General features: G+C 50.3%; 2 protein-coding genes across 3 annotated transcripts; one reads left to right on the top strand and one right to left on the bottom strand.

The window, feature by feature from the left end:
• Positions 1 to 194: 194 nt before the first annotated feature.
• trpc6a (transient receptor potential cation channel, subfamily C, member 6a) lies at positions 195 to 7,110 on the top strand. 2 transcript variants are annotated; one of them, XM_047020284.1, is made up of 14 exons: positions 195 to 479; positions 913 to 1,241; positions 1,418 to 1,550; positions 1,699 to 1,999; positions 2,289 to 2,474; positions 2,861 to 3,025; positions 3,378 to 3,630; positions 3,805 to 4,032; positions 4,379 to 4,643; positions 4,961 to 5,156; positions 5,283 to 5,483; positions 6,207 to 6,257; positions 6,408 to 6,483; positions 6,562 to 7,110. In XM_047020284.1, the coding sequence occupies exons 1-14, from the start codon at positions 343 to 345 to the stop codon at positions 6,696 to 6,698; spliced, it is 2,658 nt and encodes an 885-aa protein (XP_046876240.1). In that variant the 5' UTR covers positions 195 to 342; the 3' UTR covers positions 6,699 to 7,110. The 2 variants fall into 2 exon arrangements, with proteins under 2 accessions (XP_046876240.1, XP_046876241.1); XM_047020285.1 differs by having other exon boundaries at positions 6,411 to 6,483.
• arhgap42a (Rho GTPase activating protein 42a) lies at positions 6,998 to 19,055 on the bottom strand. The gene is made up of 24 exons (XM_047020282.1): positions 18,537 to 19,055; positions 17,885 to 17,980; positions 17,638 to 17,699; positions 15,532 to 15,603; positions 13,971 to 14,072; positions 13,769 to 13,879; positions 13,307 to 13,411; positions 13,068 to 13,197; positions 12,821 to 12,921; positions 12,546 to 12,655; positions 12,373 to 12,451; positions 12,070 to 12,109; positions 11,796 to 11,858; positions 11,641 to 11,715; positions 11,228 to 11,312; positions 11,007 to 11,065; positions 10,803 to 10,908; positions 10,510 to 10,669; positions 10,226 to 10,373; positions 9,179 to 9,919; positions 8,791 to 8,950; positions 8,620 to 8,676; positions 8,129 to 8,208; positions 6,998 to 7,776 (listed from the first exon to the last, which is right to left on the bottom strand). Exons 1-24 carry the CDS (start codon positions 18,688 to 18,690, stop codon positions 7,688 to 7,690), a joined length of 2,985 nt encoding a protein of 994 aa, XP_046876238.1. The 5' UTR covers positions 18,691 to 19,055; the 3' UTR covers positions 6,998 to 7,687.
• Positions 19,056 to 19,564: the final 509 nt, after the last annotated feature.

The raw sequence follows: 19,564 nt of genomic DNA on the forward strand, positions 1-19,564 counted from the left end.
CTCCTCAAACTTACAGACGTCAAGCAAGCCTTTATGTAATGGAGTACTCCACCTCTGATCCGCTGGTGCTGGCGACAATGAGAGTAAGCAGATAAAGGGAGATCGAGAGGAGAGAGAGAAAGAGAGGGAGACCGAGAGAAAATGCGAGTGAGGAGAGAAGGAGAGAGGGAGAGAGAGAACTCAGAAACAGACATAGACAGAGTGAGAGAGAAAGAGAGACGACAGAGAGAGAGAGAGAGAGAGAGAGAGAGAGAGAGGGAGGGAGAATTAGAGCCATGTCAGGGACCCAAGGCACGAGAGACTGAGTGTGTGGACCCCGGGAGCGGAGCGGTCGACGGGAGGATGAATCACAGACGGTCTGCCACGGATCACCACCGCCGTCCGGCGGGCCACAGCGCTGAGAGCAGGATCAGGAGCCACGACAACCTCCTGGTGAACGAGGACTTGGGAGAAGACCACCTCTATGGATTCCATCATGGGTAAGTGGGACGGTCTCGTCTCCCTCAGAGAACCGAGCTGATTTCGAGTCAATATCCAGGACTGGTGACTAGGTGGGACAGGTGGACCAAGCCTTATGAAATCACCTTTTCTGTTTGTTCCTCATAGAAAATTGAATTGTTTACGAAACTAAAGACAGACAGAAAAAGAACATACTGCTTCCCTTTTTGTTGGCTTTGAAAAAGAGAATTGCATCGATTACCTGCTTGAACCCAAACCAGCAGAAATGTTCTCAATATTATCCTGAGTTTTCTATACCGTTTGAACTCTCTCTCTCTCCTTCATAGTTCCCCATTCAAAAATGCCCTTGCTTCAATGCCATGAATGACTCCAGCTCGCAAGTTTCTTGTGCATGTTGACATTGTGCCATGACATGTTTCCGTGTGTTTTCTGCCGCCTCTGCCCCTGTCACAGCCGCGGCAGCACGGAAAGACAGCTCTTGGCGCGTCAGATCATCGCTAAGCGCCAACGGGGTCTGCGTGGCCCCGCCTACATGTTCTCGGCTCCTTCCGTCAGCCTATCGGAGGCTGAGCAGCGCTTCCTGGATGCGGCCGAATACGGGAACGTTCCCGAGGTCCGGCGCATGCTCTCGCACATGCCCAATCTCAACGTCAACGCGGTGGACTACATGGGCCAGAATGCGTTGCAGCTGGCGGTGGCGAATGAGCACCTGGAGGTGACAGAGCTGCTCCTGGGGAGGGAGGAGTTAGCGAGAATAGGCGACGCCCTCCTTCTGGCCATCAGTAAGGGCTCCATGTGTGCTTGCCGATGTGGGTGTGTGTACTTGGGTGTGTGTGTGTGTGTGTTAGTGTAAAACAGCCTCCTGCATGTCATCAGTTGGGGGCCATATAGAGTACAATGATTTGGACAATAATCCCATATAATGGATCCGAAACTCAAGTGTGTGTGTGTTTCTTAGGTAAGGGGTATATTCGCATCACTGAAGCACTGCTGGGCCACCCCTCGTTCAGCGACAGACGTCGTCTGGTCGCCAGCCCCTCGCAGGCCGACATGCTGGATGACTTTTATGCATACGATGAGGACGGGACGCGGTGAGAATGCGCGTGTGTGATCGCGAGTTCGAATGGGTTAGGGTTAGGGGATAATTGTTAGTGACGCAAGTTTGAATGGAAGTGAGTGGTCGGGCCCCATTAGGATAGCAAAACAAACTTGGGAGTGTATGCATGTGTGTGTCCACAGCTTTTCCCATGACGTGACCCCGGTGATCCTGGCAGCCCACTGTCAGGAGTATGAGATCGTCCACACCCTGCTGGGCAAAGGAGCTCGCATCGACCCCCCCCACGACTACTTCTGCTGCTGCGACTCCTGCAACTACCAACAGCAGTACGACTCCTTCAGCCACTCGCGATCGCGGATCAACGCCTACAAAGGCCTCGCCAGTCCCGCCTACCTGTGCCTGTCCAATGAGGACCCAGTGTTGGCTGCCCTGGAGCTGAGCAACGAGCTGGCTGTGCTGGCCAACATCGAAAAGGAATTCAAGGTGGATAAACAGTGGGATGTTAGAGCATGCCGTTAAGTCTCTCCGTGTCTCTGTCTCGCGCACACAATTGAATACACAAGTGTGTTCGGTCAATCACTCTCTCTCTCTCTCTCTCTCTCTCTCTCTCTCTCTCTCTCTTCCTTTGTTTCTCTTGCTCTCTCTTTGTCTCTCTCACACAAATGGACACACGCATACACTCAATCGCTCACTATCTCTCTGTTTCTCCCTATCTTCCTTGCTCTCCATTCTCCGTCTCCCCCTCCCAACCTCTTTCCGTGGTCCTGTGTAGAATGACTACTGTTGCCTGTCGGGCCAGTGTAAAGACTATTTGGTGGGTCTGCTGGATTTGTGTCGGAGCACGGAGGAGGTGGAGGCCATCCTGAGTGGAGACACCGACAGCGAGGAAGCCTACGACCTGCCGGGCCGACCCTCGCTCACGCGCCTCAAATTGGCCATCAAGTACGAGGTCAAGAAGGTCAGTGGGCACGCGCAAAACACAGATTTGGCAGGCAAGCAGATGGGCAGGTAGACTGACACACACACACACACACAAACAGACAAACACACCATCCTGCTGTCCAGTAATGTCCTCTCAGGATCAGAGAAGAATTTCGACTGAAACGACTGTTTATGTTCGCAGCTCAAATTAAATAAACACTGTGGCTAGCCTAAAAAACCTTCACTCCCTGGCTTCTCCCCTTTCTCCCTTCGACGCCCCCTTTCTCTTTACCAATCTCTTTCTCCACCCTTTCAAGAGCCTCTTCCGCCTCCCTTTCGACGTCCCTCCCACATCCCTCCATGCCTGGACCCCATGTTTCTCCCCTCACCCCCTTTCACCTCTCCCTTGTCTCTCTCCCTCAGTTTGTGGCCCACCCTAACTGTCAGCAGCAATTGCTGAGTATCTGGTACGAGAGTCTTCCTGGTCTGAGACAGCAGACCACAGCGGTCAAGCTGCTGGTGGTGCTGGGCGTGGCCGTGGGCCTGCCAGGCCTGGCCCTGGCCTACTGGGTGGCCCCCTGCAGCAGGGTACGGAGCGTACGGACTACACACTAAACACAAGGGCTATTACGGGTTATCTTCTGAATGTTCTGGAACATAACTATAAACTGTACCCACTGTGCCCATTAAATGTGGCTCATTGACTGTGTTGCTTGGAAATATGTATGCTTGTGTTTTTGCACATTGGCTTAGGGCTTCTTTGTTTGTCAATGTAGATGTTTTTTTGTGGTAATCTTTTTGCACGTTTTGAATCGTTTCATTGAGCAAATAGGGGAATCCTTGAAAAGAATTACAAATAAAAGGGATGAATAAAGGATGAATACCATTCAGTTACAGCTTTGGCACCTTCATCTCGTTCCTGTCTCTCTCTCCCCCTCAGGTAGGGAGAGTAATGAGGAGCCCCTTCATGAAGTTCGTGGCCCACGCCTCCTCCTTCACCATCTTCCTGGGTCTGCTGGTGCTCAACGCTGCCGACCGCTTCGCAGGAACCACGCTCCTGCCCAACATGACCACTCACCTGCGGCCGGCACTGCACCTCGGGCCCGAGCCCGAGACCGACCCCCTGCTGCTCTACCGCATGACCACCACGCCATTCACCTGGATGGAGATCCTTATCATATCCTGGGTCATGGGTCAGTGGGCGGCTGCAGTGGTTTTTCTTAAAGAGAATTGAGAGAGATAAAGGGAGGGGAGGGATGAATTGCTTGCAAATGACTACTTCCTTCTCTAGAAACTTCTCTCTTCTTCTCTCCCTTCCTTTCCTCAACTCACCACTCCACTACTTCCCCTCCCCACCCCTCCTGCAGGTATGATCTGGGCGGAGGTGAAGGAGATCTGGAGCCAGGGACCAGGGGAGTATCTGTTAGAGCCGTGGAACTTTCTGGACTTTGGCATGCTAGCCATCTTCCTGGCCTCCTTCAGTTCCCGCTTCTCAGCCTTCCGACTGGCCCGCTCCGCTCAGAACTACGTCGACCAGCACTACACCACGCTCTCCAACGTCACGCTGCCCCCAGAGATCCACTACTACACTCTGGGTGAGTCTCTCTCGCCTCTCTCTCCTTTTCCCTCCCCCTCTCTCTCTCTCTCTCTCTCTCTATTTCTCACCGTCTCACACACACAGAAAAGAAACACTGTTTCCACTCTCTCCATCAAATTCTCTCTCCATATCCCCCACTTGCTGCCCCACTTCTCTCTCTCTCTCTCTCTCTCTCTCTCTCTCTTGCTCTCTCTCTCTCTCTCTCTCTCTCTCTCTCTCTCTCTCTCTCTCTCTCTCTCTCTCTCTCTCTCTCTCTCTCTCTCTCTCTCTCTCTCTCTCTCTCACAGACACAAAAAAACGCAGCACTGTAAACAACAAATCCATCTCCTTCTCGTCCCCTCCAGCCCGTAACTATTGGTTGCCGTCGGATCCCCAGCTGGTATCCGAAGGCCTGTATGCCATCGCCGTGGTGCTGAGTTTCTCCCGCATCGCCTACATCCTCCCAGCCAATGAGAGCTTCGGGCCGCTGCAGATCTCGCTGGGCCGGACGGTCAAGGACATCTTCAAGTTCATGGTCATCTTCATCCTCGTCTTCCTCGCGTTCATGATTGGCATGTTCAACTTGTACTCCTACTATCTGGGAGCCAAACAGAACGATGCTTTTACCACGTAAGGCCCGTAGACACGCTCGCACGAGCGCACGCACACACAGGGAAAAGGCTACCCAAAGAATTTCAGTTTGCTGGCGTGACCCCTGCACACTGCGCTCGTTTCAGATTGATAGTCTCAGTTGCCATGGTGTTTATGTTCTCATGAGGAGGATCTGTGCTTCCTTCCTGGAATATGAATGATTGTTTCCGTTTGAGGTTGAAAAAATAACCTCCCTCCCCCACATCCGTCTCCCTCCATCCCACCTTCTCCCTCCTTCTCTCCCTCCTTCTTTCTCTCCTTCTCTCCGTCCCTGCCTCCCTTCCCTCCGTCTCCAGCTTGGAGGAGAGTTTCAAGACATTGTTCTGGGCTATATTCGGCCTGTCGGAGGTGAAGTCGGTCGTCATTAACAACGGGCACAAGTTTATTGAGAACATCGGGTACGTGCTGTACGGGGTTTACAACGTCACCATGGTGATCGTGCTGCTCAACATGCTCATCGCCATGATCAACAGCTCCTTTCAGGAGATCGAGGTACTGTATGACACACACACTGGCTTTCACCACGGGGCTTGGACGTGACAGCAAACTATTCCCCTCTGTTTATAAGAAAGCTATCTCTTGTATCTCTCTTTCTTTCTCTTCTCTCTCTCTCTGTAGGATGATGCCGACGTGGAATGGAAGTTTGCTCGCGCCAAACTGTGGTTCATCTACTTCGAGGAGGGCAGGACTCTTCCTGTGCCCTTCAACCTGGTGCCCAGCCCCAAGGCTGCCCTGGGCCTGGTCACATGCATCAGAACTCTGCTGCTACACTACCTGGTGGAGCAGGACCCGGTCATCGAGGGGGCACAGCTCAACCAGGTACTTAAAACAGAGCTCAACCAGGTCCTCAAAACAGAGCTCAACCAGGTACTCCAAACAGAGCTCAACCAGGTCCTCAAAACAGAGCTCAACCAGGTACTCAAACACACCTTAGCCCTTGTACTGCCTTCGGGTCACAATGACCCAAAGGTTCACAACGACCCATCGTTTTGCTGCGACAACTTTACCCAATACAAAAACAACTAAAAAGCATTTTCTTTTAACCCTTCACGCTGTGGGGGGAGTGAGACAGCCCGACAGTTAAAAGAAAATGCTTCACTTCATTTTTGTGCGAGGTCAAGTTGTCGCAACACGTGGGGGGGTCACAATGACTGAAGGGTCACAATGACCCGAAGATAACGCAAGGGTTAAGTCAAAAGTCAGAGAGATTTGGGTTGCGGGCACAGTAGAACACAGGGACGTTCAAAATTCCCCTCACACGGCTGTTTTACTCTGGAGAAGACCCAGGCCAAACAACCGTGCACGCACACAAGCTATTTTCTGCCATTTTCACTCTCCTTGGCCTAGAATTGCCGACTCCCTTCTTACTTTGAACCGTCGACACCAAGGCCTTGAGGCCCACGGAACGTGCAGTGCCACCCAGTGGCCACCACCGCAAGGCTCCAGCAGCGCCGGTAGATCAAGAACAGACTGGGAATCCGCTGTGCGTCAGTATGCCGGTCCGTGTGGTTAACCACAGTATTACTGTTTTGTGTGTTGCAGCTGGGGGAAAGCAAGGTCTACAGTGGTTCAGCTGGTCCTACACGATACCAGGTGGGCCACCCAGCCGATAGATTACATCAGACGGTATACGTCGGATTTCCCAGATGAATAAATCCCACACTAAAAGAAACATGACGTGAAGGCTTGAAGACCAGGCTTCATCTAGGGCGCGTGGTGTCATTTGTTTTGTTTTTCTTGTAGAAGGTCATGAAAAGACTGATCAAGCGCTACATCATCAAAGCCCAGACGGACAAAGAAAACGACGAGATTAACGAAGGTACGAGACCGACGCCTTTTTAGAGGCTCTCCTTAGTGGTGTGTGTGTGGAACATCATGTGTGTGTGTGTGTGTGTAGGTGAGCTGAAGGAGATCAAGCAGGATATCTCCAGTCTGCGTTACGAGCTTCTGGAGGAGAAGTCTCAGAACATGGAGGAGCTGGAAGGGTTACTGAGGAGGCTGGGGGAGAAAGTGCCAAACTTTAACATAAAGTGACACGCACACACACATACTCTCACTTCTGACACTGGTCCAGTAGAAGGAGGAACATTCAGGACTTTGACAAGTTTAATTGTACTGCTGGCTGGTCCATCAACAGGCTTCAGTCTTCCAACTTCACCTAACATCTGACAGATGTATTTCCTGTTTTAAAACAAATGCCCATTCATATTCTACACAGGCTACTATAATGTTCTCAAACTTTTTTTGGAAAGATTTTTGCTTTGTACTAACAGTCTTAATTCATGTGAAATTAAGTTGCTATTTGTATTTATTAAAATCACAACATTCAAGAGCAGTGTCAATATACTTTATTAGTGAGCACTTTGTATAAAAAAACATCCTTTAAATATTTCCTCATAAAACTTCATATAGACATCTACAGTGATTAAATACAGATCTTTTTTACAACCAGCTGAAAAGTCAGTGTTATTGTTTTAAACATTAATACATTAGTGTCTTTGTACGAGTTTGTGTGAAATGTTGTACCAAATAATAGTAGCCAAGGGCAGAACAATTACCCTATAACAACAGCCTAACACAGTGTTATATAATAAAACAATAATATGAATACTATCTAGAAGTGCAATACAGACGCGTACACACGCGCTCCCCACACAATCACAAATGTCAGCACTATTAATCAACAATTAACAAAACAATTAATTTATTAATAATAAATTCAGGGTAAAAATCTCTGTACCGTACAAATACAGATTGTTATCGATAGAAAAAAAACGACTTGAAATGCTTGGATCCTCCACAAGCAACATGCTTACAGTCGTACTGTATCAACCTTTTTATGTCATAGAAGACCCAGACTACACATATCCTGGCCAGGTAATAATACCTAAGTACTACATTATTATCATAATACACTCACATCACCTATATGTGATTTACCACAGGCTTCTAGTTAGGTAGATATACTCTGCTAAAAGTTTTGTTTGCCATGCTAGGGAACACAAAATGGAGCGTTTGGTGGGTTACATGTAGATTACGTAGTTTTCCGGTATGAGGCCGGTTTTACCGTTGTGTGTCGCCTGAAGCCAACCGGGTTCCACAGACGGGTACACTGGGGAACAGAACAAAGAACTGGACGTTATCTTCATGCCCCCCCATAACAGGGCTTGGTGGTGGCTTGTATTGGAGACACCTGACTGCCTAGTGCAGTGGTTCTCAACCCTGGACCCTCAAGGACCTCCATGCCCTGCATGGTTTAGATGTTTCCCTGCTCCAACACACCTGATTCAAATGAACGGGGATGTTATGACGCTCAACAGGAGCCTGATAATGACCCCATTCATTTGAATCAGGTGTGTTGGAGCAGGGAAACATCGAAAGAATGCATGGCAGGGGGGGGTCTTGAGGACCAGGGTTGAGAAACACTGGCCTACAGTGAGAAGGATCCGTCCAGTGTTACTCACCGTTAGAGAAGAGCGCCCCCTGGGGGAAGCTGAGTTCGTGACTGTGCTCGGCCTCACAGGAGTACAGGGCCCTGGCTTCCCTGAGGGGGGAGGGGAGACAGACATGGAGGGGAGGTGGGTAAATGTAAGAGTTAGCCAGAATTCTGATGTGGTCTCAGGTTGTAGGCACCAAGCTAGAACCAGGGGGCGGGGGGCGGGGGGGGGGGGTTGGGGGATGGGGGGGAGCCAAAAGGCTGTAGCAACTGCCCTGCGCTTTGGCTCGACTGCGTATTAGCAAACTCCAAAATGTCAAAGCAGACTTTGGCCCAAAAAACGATTGAAGGTGCAAGTACTGCAGCCATGAGGCCAGCGAGACTACAGAAGAGTTAAGCTGCTAAAAACATTGTCAAGAGGCATGAATTTGACAGAATTCCCAAAACTTCACGTGGCATGTTGGCTGCAAAAACAAAAAAACCTGTCTAGGGTAAACTGTGGTTTGGACAGTAACCTACCTTCCTCTGGTCTGGGGTCCTCCTAGGTTCTCACACTGGACCGCCCTGGAGGACACACTGGAACACAAACACACACACACACACAGAGAGTAGGAGTCAATACCCTTAGACATACTTCAGAGCCTACAAAGTGTGCGCACACACACACACACACACACACACCAGACTTACACTGATCCAGGTCTCTGGTAGCCATTGGAGGCTGGTGGGCCAGAGCGTGTGAGGGTCAGGTCTGGGGTGTGGGAGCCGTTGTGTGTGCTGCGCGTCAGGGTGGCGTCTCTCGAGTCCAGCGACATGAGACTCTGCACGGAGCCATGGCAGCTCTGGTAGTCTGCGGGAGAACAGGGGAGAACACGATGGAACAGAGCAGAACAAGATGGAACCCAGAAGATAAAGCCCAAACAGGACAAAGCAGAACCAGATCGAACGGGGCAGAGGAAGACAAAGAGACCAAACGAAACAAGGCCGTCAAACTCGACTCGAGCCGTTCACGCCCCGTCACATTTTAACGCTATCCACCGTCTTTCATGGTTCTAGAAGACGCGGTTGTGTGTCTTACCCTCTGAGATATGGAGGGAGGTGAGGGAGGAGGAGGTGGAGAGCCGGTAGGGGGCCAGGGAGGAGGAGGAGGGAGTCCGGTAGGCCGCTCGCTGCTTCTGGGGGGGGGAGGTGCCCCCTGCTCCTCCTGTCTCCTTCGCCGGCGAGGAGCTGCATGAGGAGGTCCGGTGGACCAGGGCGTGCGTGCTCTCCCTCAGGGAGGACGAGTCGGAGGAGTTCCTCTGAAGACGCCTGCTCTCCCTGAAGGAGGAGGCGCGCTCCACAGGGGAGAGCTGCAGGGAGGGGTGGGGCGCAGGGGAAGAGGTCTTGAAAGCCGCCCTGGGCTTTTTCACGGGGGAGGCGGTGCAGGAGGGGGTCCTGGGGACTCCCGAGAAGGGAGAGGAGGCGCCCTGGCACGACGAGCTGCTGCTCCCCACCGCCGGCCGCAGGGAGGAGGCGGAGGAGCAGGAGGAGGTGCGAGGGGTCGGCCGAGAGGAGGCGGCGGAGGCGGCGCTGGGGGCGGGGGACGGGGAGGAGGGGACGTCCGTCGGGGCCCTGGCCTCCCGCCCGTTGGGGGAGGGTTGGGAGGGGGAGCGGGGCGCGGGGGGAGGGAGCGGGGCCGACGGGGGGGAGGCGGCGGGGAGAGCCGGGGGGGAGGAGGGGGGGGAGGTCTTGGAGAAGCCGTTCTGCTCCGAGGAGTGGGAGGAGAGGGACTCCTGGCTGCCCAAGGGGGTGCTGCTGGGGCTGCTGCTGAACGTGTCACCTGGGGGAAGAGGGAGGGAGGGGTGGGGCGGGAGAGAAAGGGAGGGAAAAAGATAGACAAAGAGAGGGTGGGTTTGATCAAAGTTGGCGTCACGCTTTCCCTGTTTCTACTGTATTTGTTGAGCAGACACTGCACATAGACAGCACAGTAGAACATCAAGGATTCAGAAGTCCATCAAACTGTATTCCAGGGGGCAAAACTCAGCCGAGTCAGCGCAGGTGAAGCTGCGGAGATGAGGAGGCGTCGAGGCTGTCGAGGTCGGGTCGATAGGTGGATGCAGAGAGCTCAAAGACATGCACGACTCACTGTCGTTGTCTGCGAGGCAGAGAGTTGGCGGATAGAGGCGGGACTTCCTGTTTCCCGATGACAGACAGAAGGCCTTGTTCCTGCGGGGGGCGGAGCGGGGGGGGGCCTGGGGGAGGGGCACCGAGGGGTCCGGGGCCTCACCGAAGATCTGGGAAACACACGACAAACGGAGTGCCCGTGAGTGTGTGAAACTGCTTTGTGAGTGTCTTCTTGGTGTGTGTGCGTGTGTGTTTGTGTCTATTTGAGTACAGGAGGGTGGGTTTGTGTGTGTGAGGTGAGCTTACCTTGTGGTGGTTCTCGATAATGATCTCCACCACAATGTTCTGGAACTTGATGTTCATCATGGCTGCCACCGTCTCTTCTTGTGACCTCATCAACGTGGGACCGAAGATCACGCCCAGGTTAGACACCGTCATCAGGTTGCGCTCACTGTGAGTGGACACACTGCATGCACGCACACACACACACACAAACACAACCCGGTTATCGGCAGGCCTGTCCAGAGAGCAGGTGTTATTGGATGATAGGCAAGCGTATGTGAGAAAGTGAACCAAGTGATTGGTTCAGAGGTTCCTACGTGAGCAGGTGATTGGTCAGGAGGTCCAGCATTTCCTTGTTTCTGTCTGGGAGTTTGTGCACAAGCGCATGAATGGCCATAACACGATACTTCTGGTCGTCAGACTCTGAGACAAAAAGGGGAGGGGGCATAGAAGTGGTTAGTTGTGTGTGTGTGTGTGGGTGTGTGCGTGTGTGTGCACCAGAAGAATTGTTGAGATCTTACTGGCAGCCATGATGAAATCTTTATGGAGCCTGTAGGTCATCAGAGGTTCAGCCAAACACCTGGAGACAACCCCCCCCCCCACACACACACACACACACACACACACACACACACAGCCATACACACAGAGCAGAAAAAGACCAATTTAGTTCCAAGCTTACACACAGTTTTTCCACACACTGTTATTCTTAATAGACAAACGTGTGGCTGTGTGTGTGTACCTGAGGTAGTTCTTCAGACCGCTGGTGATGGTCTTGTTGTCCCAGACATCGGGGTCCAGGTGCAGGTCATGAGGAGCTTTGCTGGCTGGGGAGCACATCACATTACCCAGAATGCAACCTGTCCCTCTAAACAACCGTGCTATGGAGATAGCCAATCAACATGCTCATCTAGCTACACAATGAGGAGATTGTGGCTCAAGCTGAACCCCAGAACAGAGTTTAAAGATCTTTTCGGTTCAGACTATAAGACCTGGTTGAAGGGATGCCAGGCTCATAAAAGCTGCTGGTTGACTAGGTAACTAATGGGGTTGCTGGGGACCTGATTGTCTGAGTCAGACTGATATCCAATTTCGTGACCCCTAACCTCATACAGTAAGATTTCACAAGCGTGACTCGTTCCAGCTGATCCTCACCGAACACTGTTGTCATCAGTCGTTGGACTTTAGAGTTGACTCCTCCTATTCGGTACAGCCCCAGGGTGTTGATGCCTGACACACACACACACTTATGTAGAACGCAAACGTACTATGACCTCAAGGCAGGGTGTGAAAAGGAAGGTCTGACTCACCTCTCATCTCGACCAGTTCAATACATCTCCTCACAAAGTTAAAACCAGCCTCGTTCAGAAATGCTGAAACACACACACACACACCTTTTAGACCTTTTGTATGCAGAAAGAAAAGCTGAGATATACAGTGTTTGAGAGAGGGTGAAAGAGAAAGTGTCTGAGAGAGCGGGTGAGAAAGAGAGTTTGAGAGAGGGTGAGAGAGAGAGTTTGAGAGAGGGTGAGAGAGAGAGTTTGAGAGAGGGTGAGAGAGAGATAAATAGAGCAGGATACTCACTCTCCTCCTTCTTGCTCAGCAGAGCTGGTAGAGTATAGATCTGTAGCAGACAGCACACACACAACAGTCAGACACGGGATCTGATTGACTATCAAACTGCCGATTAGTGGCTGGCAGGCGGTCTGTCTATCTGACAGGTTATCAGACTGGCTGTCTAACTGACAGGTTATCAGACTGGCTGTCTAACTGACAAGTTATCAGACTGGCTGTCTACCTGACAGGTTATCAGACTGGCTGTATGCCTGGCTGTATATCAGACTGGCTGTATGCCTGGCTGTATATCAGACTGGCCGGCTGACTTACAGGTTCTTTGCCGTCCATGGCCTCCATCCACAACCGCCTGTTGGACTCAGACAGAGCCTGCAGAGTGATGATGCCATGTCTACAGGCAGAGAGCACAGCTTCCTTTATCCTTCAGTCTATCTATCTATACATTCACCCCTCAGCTATCCCTCCCTCCCTCCCTCAGCCCTCACCTCTCCACCACCTCAATGTCGAAGCAAAAGCGCTTGTCGATGGAGTCCGTCTTTCTCCGGACACACGACCGCAGACGAAACATCTCGGCTCCACCGCTAACCGCGCCATTCTGTACCGCCCCACACACACATGCACGCACGCACACACACACACACAACTAAACACATGAGTAAACACCCACAAAATCAGCTTGAAAAAAATTCACCAAAAAACTTGACTCAATTTCATCTCGTTCTTAACTGAACAATCTGCAGTGTTGACGGTGAGCGCTCACCTGTCTGCTGACTGTCCTGTTGTCTAGGTTACTCATGGTGAACATCTTGGAGCCCTTCTCATAGGTGCAGTAGTGTCTGGTCCAGGCGCTCCCTAGTGGACCTACACACACAGGGCAGGACAGTGTGTGTGTGTGCTTGCGTGTATCAAATAGCAGAATGTGTGTGACGGTGAGGGAATGACAATGGCCTTGGCCGGTATCGCTCCAAGCGCGTGATTATGTGTGTGTGTGTGTGTGTGAATCTTACGTTTCTCCTGTATGTACAGGTATCCCTCCATGGTCCAGCGACCCGGAGCTTTGATGTCGGTCTCCGCCGAGCGTATCCTCTTCATCAGCCTCTCCACCTCCACACGTGTGCTCTCAAAGTTGTTACGGGTCTGAACACGCCAACACACACACACACGTCAAAGGATGGACAGGAATAGGCTGGTCAACAGGATGGGAGGAAGAGAGACAAAACGTACACACGCGCACACGCATACTTACGTTTTGTAAGTTGAACTGTAGCTGCTGCTTGTAGGGCTCAAACTCACTAGCCAACTCATAGCCTTCATGGTAGAATGTAAACAATCCCTGAAGAAAAGCCAGCAGCTGAAAGGGACAGAGACATTGAGAACGAGAGTGTGAGAGAGAAAGAGAGAGAGAGATAGAGAGAGAAACTGTTATTCGACGACAGAATGAGTGAAAGTCAAACAAGTTAACTCTGTTTCCTCAGAAACATTCTCTGTTGTCTGTTCCTGGTCCACTAGCAGCTTCGCTTACTCTACTGCTGCTGTTATTCTCAAAGTAGCAAGTCCGACAGAAAACTCTGGAAACAGGAAGTGCCTTCAAAGCAACAGGAGGTGGACCTGATGGATATCTTTCCCTTTACCAATCCTTCTGTTGGGGTTCCAAAAGATAGCTCTGTGCACGGCCGTGTATGTGCGCACGCGTGTGTTTGTGTCTTACCGGCTCCACAAACTCAAACTTCTTGCGTTCTTGAACCTCCTGGATTTTGAAGACGTACTGGAGCGAGGCGTCGTAGAACACCTGGCGCTCCTTGCTGATCTGAGAGTCTGCCTGCACACACAGGACCACAGAGACATTACACACACAAACACACACACACAAGCACAAACACACACCACACACACACCACACAAAGCCTCACCTCCTGTAGCTGTGCATCCTTCTTCTTGGAAGACAGGTTGAGATGTTTTTCCAGGACAGAGTAGTATTTCTCAGTCTCTTTGTCAAACTGCTTCTTTCCCTCCTGGGGATGGACAGATGAAGAAGAAGAGAAGGAGATTAAAGAGAGGAGAGGAAATGCCAGAGCTGGCTATCTCCAGTGCAGGCAGCTGATTACAGTGGTTTATGCAAGCTCTCGTGACGGACGGTGTGTCCAAAGTTCAAATGACAACAAACACAGTTGGGAGAGGCAGAAAGGCTCGATAACGTTGTCGGTTGTGGGTTTGAATCCCGACCGTGTGCATATTCTGCTATCGCCTCCTGTAATCTATGTTTACATCTTTGTGCTTATGTTATGTTCTCAACCTCAATGCTTAAAAGAAGTAAATGTTGAATGATTTGGAGAAGTTTAATGCATTTTCCGGAGGCTAGTTTACTAACTCCGAAGCCTAGCTCCGTCTTGTTACTTAGCAATCCAAGAGGGCATCTTGACAGTCTGTGTGTGTCTTTGTCGTTCTTACACACCCCTGCCAAATTCTCCAGGTTGAGGAGTCATTCCCTTGACAGCAGAAAGGCGAGAGGGGGCTACGTTCAAGATCGAAGACAGCCATTCCTGTCCACTTGAACGTCCGTGCGCCCCGCCAACAGCACCACGAAACACTCTCCCTGGCTTTCTCTTTCCTCTCTCGCCCACTCTTTTTTTACCCATCAGTCCCCTGCTATCTCTCTACGTCTCTCCGCTGCTTAAACCAGAACTCCCACATCGAATGACGCTCTCATTCCTACCTCTCTCCATCGCTACAGACTCGGCCTCAATCCCCCGTCTCACTTCCTCTCTCCCTATCCCTCCGGGCTTATCTCCCCTCCTTCTTGTCTCCCCCCTTCCATCTCTGTCTTGTCATCTATCCCCCCCCCCCATCCATCTCTCTCCCCTTTCCCATGACCCCCAGTCCGACACTGGGATGTGACCTGGCGGTGTCTGACCGACAGACTGGACGCGCTGACCGCTGGGTGAGAGGGGGGGCGGCGGGGACTGATCCTCAGTGGAGTAGGACTCCCCCCGCCCCCCGCACACACACACACAGACCGTCACTGTGTAGGAAGGGCAGGCAAGAGAGCTGGCTTTAGGCTCCGGTCTGGTCTGGTCTGAGCCCAGCACTGCTAACGTTGATCAACGCTACGTTTGAATTTCATGACCTTGATCTAATCTCCCATTAATCACACTCACAGGAAGCAGCAGCATCTCCAAGAAAGGCATGTCTGTAGAACACAGGACATGGATGCTGTATGACTGTTAACCATGCACGTGGAAATGCTTGAAGGTGCACCTCCGTGGTTTACCGGGTAGAGAGCGTACCACTACGGCTTCGATTTTGGGGGCCATTTCCTGCATATTCTCTCTCTCCTCTCCTCTCCCCTCCCCTCTCTCTCCTCCCCCTGCTTTCCTGTCTCTTTACAACCATGGCTGTCAAAAACCTAAATCTCTAAAAAGAAAAAAAAGAAAACTCGAGGGCCAGAGAGTCTCGGTGGCCAGGTAGACTTACCTTCACAGCCCCGATCTGCTCCTTCCGGAACTTTTCCAAGGGGGATATGAGCACGTCGTCAGCATTCTGGATCTGAGGGTGGGGAAGACAAGAGTCTTTTGAGCAACCTGATGAAAAGAGGATGGCTGGAAGCCAACTCGAAAGGTAAGTGAGACAAAACACACACACACATACACCTCAGGCCTCTGTGTACAGTATGAGAGGGGGGGCTAGCAGTTGAGTTTGTCTGATAACCACAATGGCAAAGGATGAACTACAGCCTAAATACAGTAGCTGGACCAGCAGAAAGCTAGTACCACTGTCTCGCCACAATGCAGCTATCCACAGGAATCAGCCTTTGTTTACAGTTTGATAATGACGTTATTATTAGCGCTACTATTAGCTGTGGTTTAGTGGTGCCACTCCGAGAGGAAAAACATACAATTACTTCACTAACTACACACACGTAGGTTCGACCGGAGCCACACACACACACACACACACAGAGAAGCCACACACGCGTTGAACAGACACAAGAAGCACACAGGCTCCTTTTATAGACTTTCCCAGGCAGTCAAGGCTTGGCTGGGAGTCTCACAGGGGAATTGGCCGAAATAAGTTCCACATGCTTTCTCTGAGCAACCAACACAGACAGAGCAGGCCTATGCACACAGCCGACTGGGCCAGACTCCAGTCCCTCCCACTCACAGGCCTCTGGTTCAACGAGGGTCTCGAAGTCATTGCTTTCAGCTGATCCACGGCAGATTAAAGGCTGGTTGCAGCTTCCTATAGGGTAAGAGCACTTATCCCATCCGTTCATGAACTGAGCCCATTACTGTTTATTTGACTTCTATTGAATCTTTAGACACAGTTTGCAGTCGACTCCTGTAAAAAAAAAAAAAAAAAAAAAGTATCTCGTAGGGGCAAAATAAATATTTGGAAAATTGGAACCGGTTGACTCCAGACTGAAGTGCCTCTTTTAACATTTCATCATTATCATATTTGTTTCTGAGGGGAACAAGACCCCCTTCACAAACACACACAGAGTAACTGGGAAAGCTTTCTGACCTCACTGATGACATCAGCCGGGGGACGGATCTCTGGGAAGAGGTGAACTGTTGAGCGATGTCAAACAAGGAAGATACGGGAATGGGCATTATATCATATGAACCTCTAAACCAGACCAGACTATAAGCCTTCCTTTGTGTTAAAGCTCAGTATGACTCAGTCTCTGGGGGGTTCCGTCTGGGTGTGTGTGTGTGCGCGCGCGCGCGTGTGTGTTTCAATGGCCAGCTCTCTACGGGATGTTTCACTTTCAGTCTTTTCACGTCTTTGTCTTGGAGTCTGTCCACCTCCTCAGGGGTCTCTCTGAGAGACAGGAGGGTAACCTTCACAGTGGGCCTACTGGAAAACAGGCCATTCCAGTTAGTGTGTGTATTTGGGAGCAATTCATTGTGAGTGTGTGTATGTGTGTGTGTGTGTGAGAGAGAGAGAGAAAGAGAGTGAGAGTATGTTTGTGGGTGTGAGTGTGTGTATTGGGGGGGGGGCTAGTATGTGTCAGTGTGAAGTCATCGCAGTGTGTGTCACACTCTGATTCCTCCCACAGAACAGTTTCCCCAACCTCTGGGAACCAAAACGTCTATCTCCTACCTCGTCCTCCCGGCACTGGGGTTGAAATCAACATTCGCACACTCCCACACAGAGCGGAGCTCTATGAAGCTTGACTAATGTCCACTTCGACGGAAGCGAGTCAACACTGCGGGGACATTTCCAGGCCTTCTCTTCCACAACTATGTCAACAACACATTGACGTTAAAGCGAAACAGCCCCACACACACACAGCCCATAACCCGATGCCCCTCCATGCCAGGCTAAGATTAAAACCCACGCTCACTCGACATGGCCTCATCTAAAAGGCACTTGGCTTATCACTGAGATCATCCGCAGCCACAAACAAGGTGGTATGTTTGGTTTGGAGCCTGAGTAAGCACCACGGTGAGATAAGCAGGGCCCGAGACAGATAACAGTCCAAACAAACAAACGCGTACACTTCCATTCTCCATTTCTCAAAATCCACACAGAGATGCGCCCGCATGCGCCCTCACTCACGACATCCGCTATCCTTACCAGCCGTCTCCTCTCCTCCTCCATGGTGCTCAGGAGCTGGGAGAACTCCTTCAGGGACTGTGCTGCAGGGACGAGAGAGACGTTAATCCAGACTACTGACCAGTAGAGATGAACACAGATGAACAGAGTCTGGACCTAAACATCGGTCCTGGGCAGGACATCCCAGACTGGGTGTGTCTGATGAGATTTGGCAGAGCACTGACACACACTAGCTGTCAGATTTGATTGTAAGGATACGGCATCTCACCTATGTTGATCTCATCGTCAGTCTCTGCGTCTCCAATGCACTCAAACTGGAACTCCTGCAGAGACTGTGAAAACCTCTGAACAGCCAGAGATAAACCTGAGAGAGGGAGGGAGAGAGAGAGAGATGTGCTTTTCCCCCCAGTGAAATGCATTTTCTGTGTAATTTACTTTCTGTGAAAATTGTTGTGGTGTGCCATCCTCTACTGCTGCTGTGAACTATGTCGTGACATACATGAAACACAACACCCCCTTCACATCGTACACACACACACGCAGGTTGGGGTGAGTTAACAAGTGTGTGCATGATGTACATCTCTTGCTTACAGGTTTATATAGGCCTACACTGTGTAGACACTACACAGATAAGTAATTATAGCTCACTTTAGGCGATCAGTTAACTAACTAAAACGATCTGTTTCTCAGTGCCAACACATAATAAAACTAAATGGCGTCCACGAACTGTCCTTAATATCAACTTGATAGGCTAGAAAAGTGCAGGTGACTGACCACAACATAGGCCAACTGGATAACACACAGGTGTCCATGACCTTTTGTGTACTAAACACCGCGTTTCACTGCACAAAGTGTAGTGTAGCGTATATATGTCCATACTAGTCTCAATTCCACAGCATGACAGCTTAAATCCAACTTACTTCTCAGTGCAGATATAAGCATATTTCCGTCTTTGATAAGGTCCTTGATGAATCTATTAGTCCGCTCCAGCTCTATCTCATGGCACTGCAATCGCTCTCTAAACTCCGGACTGTCGAGAAAAGAATCACTAAACTCCAGCGTTGGTAAACCCATTGCTATGGACGACCACAACTAATTTATTTGGAAATATTAAAGTTATTGAATTTCTCGCGATCATGAACTTATTTTGTAGAGAAAGGTTATGATTTCGATTGAAGTATTCGGCGAAGTGTGAACGGTCCTAAACAAATTCTTCAAGCCCCTTTCTTTCCATTCCTCCTATTTTTCCAAGACTTCCGGGCACGGAATTCCTCTCTGCTTGAGAAGTGGAGCTCGCTGCCGGTTACTATGGCGATGGATAGGGGCGAGAGACTCCTGCTGGTGCGAGAGGAAAACACCTGGACCTTGTTAGTACAATTTGCTCTCTTTGTTGACCTGATCTGACAGGTCATAGTTTGTTTAGCCATTAAAGCCCTTGCATGTCCTCACAGCATCATTGGGACATTACAGTGCTGCCTGTATGTCTCATTAGGATATTATTTCTCGTGTAGCCAGGGGCGCTCCCAAGGGGTGGCCACACCTAACATGACCATGCCACTGGCCATGCCAACTGAAAAACTCAAATTTAAATGTATAATGTGCATATAGCTAACGTTAGTAATGTTTAGCTGGTCAAATTACATTACATGTAATGTAATGTAAATTACAGTAGATTGATTTAGGAGATAATGTTGCCACTTGCCAGCAAATTTTATAGAAGCTAACATTTTCTGTCTGATCACAGTCAGGACAATCAATTTTTGCATCACTAAATTAATTACTTTATTCTATAGAACACAAATACACCTCGAATTAAAGCTACTTGAAGGATCTTTGGCCACCTAGAATGTTGCCATTCGAAATACAATTCCTGTTTGAGGCTATGATTTAAAGAATGGAAAATTAATAATAAATATTATAAAATTATGGGCTGGACAAAATGAAATCT

Source organism: Hypomesus transpacificus, chromosome 5, assembly GCF_021917145.1.
Source record: "Hypomesus transpacificus isolate Combined female chromosome 5, fHypTra1, whole genome shotgun sequence".
NCBI classification, from domain to species: Eukaryota; Metazoa; Chordata; class Actinopteri; order Osmeriformes; family Osmeridae; genus Hypomesus; species Hypomesus transpacificus.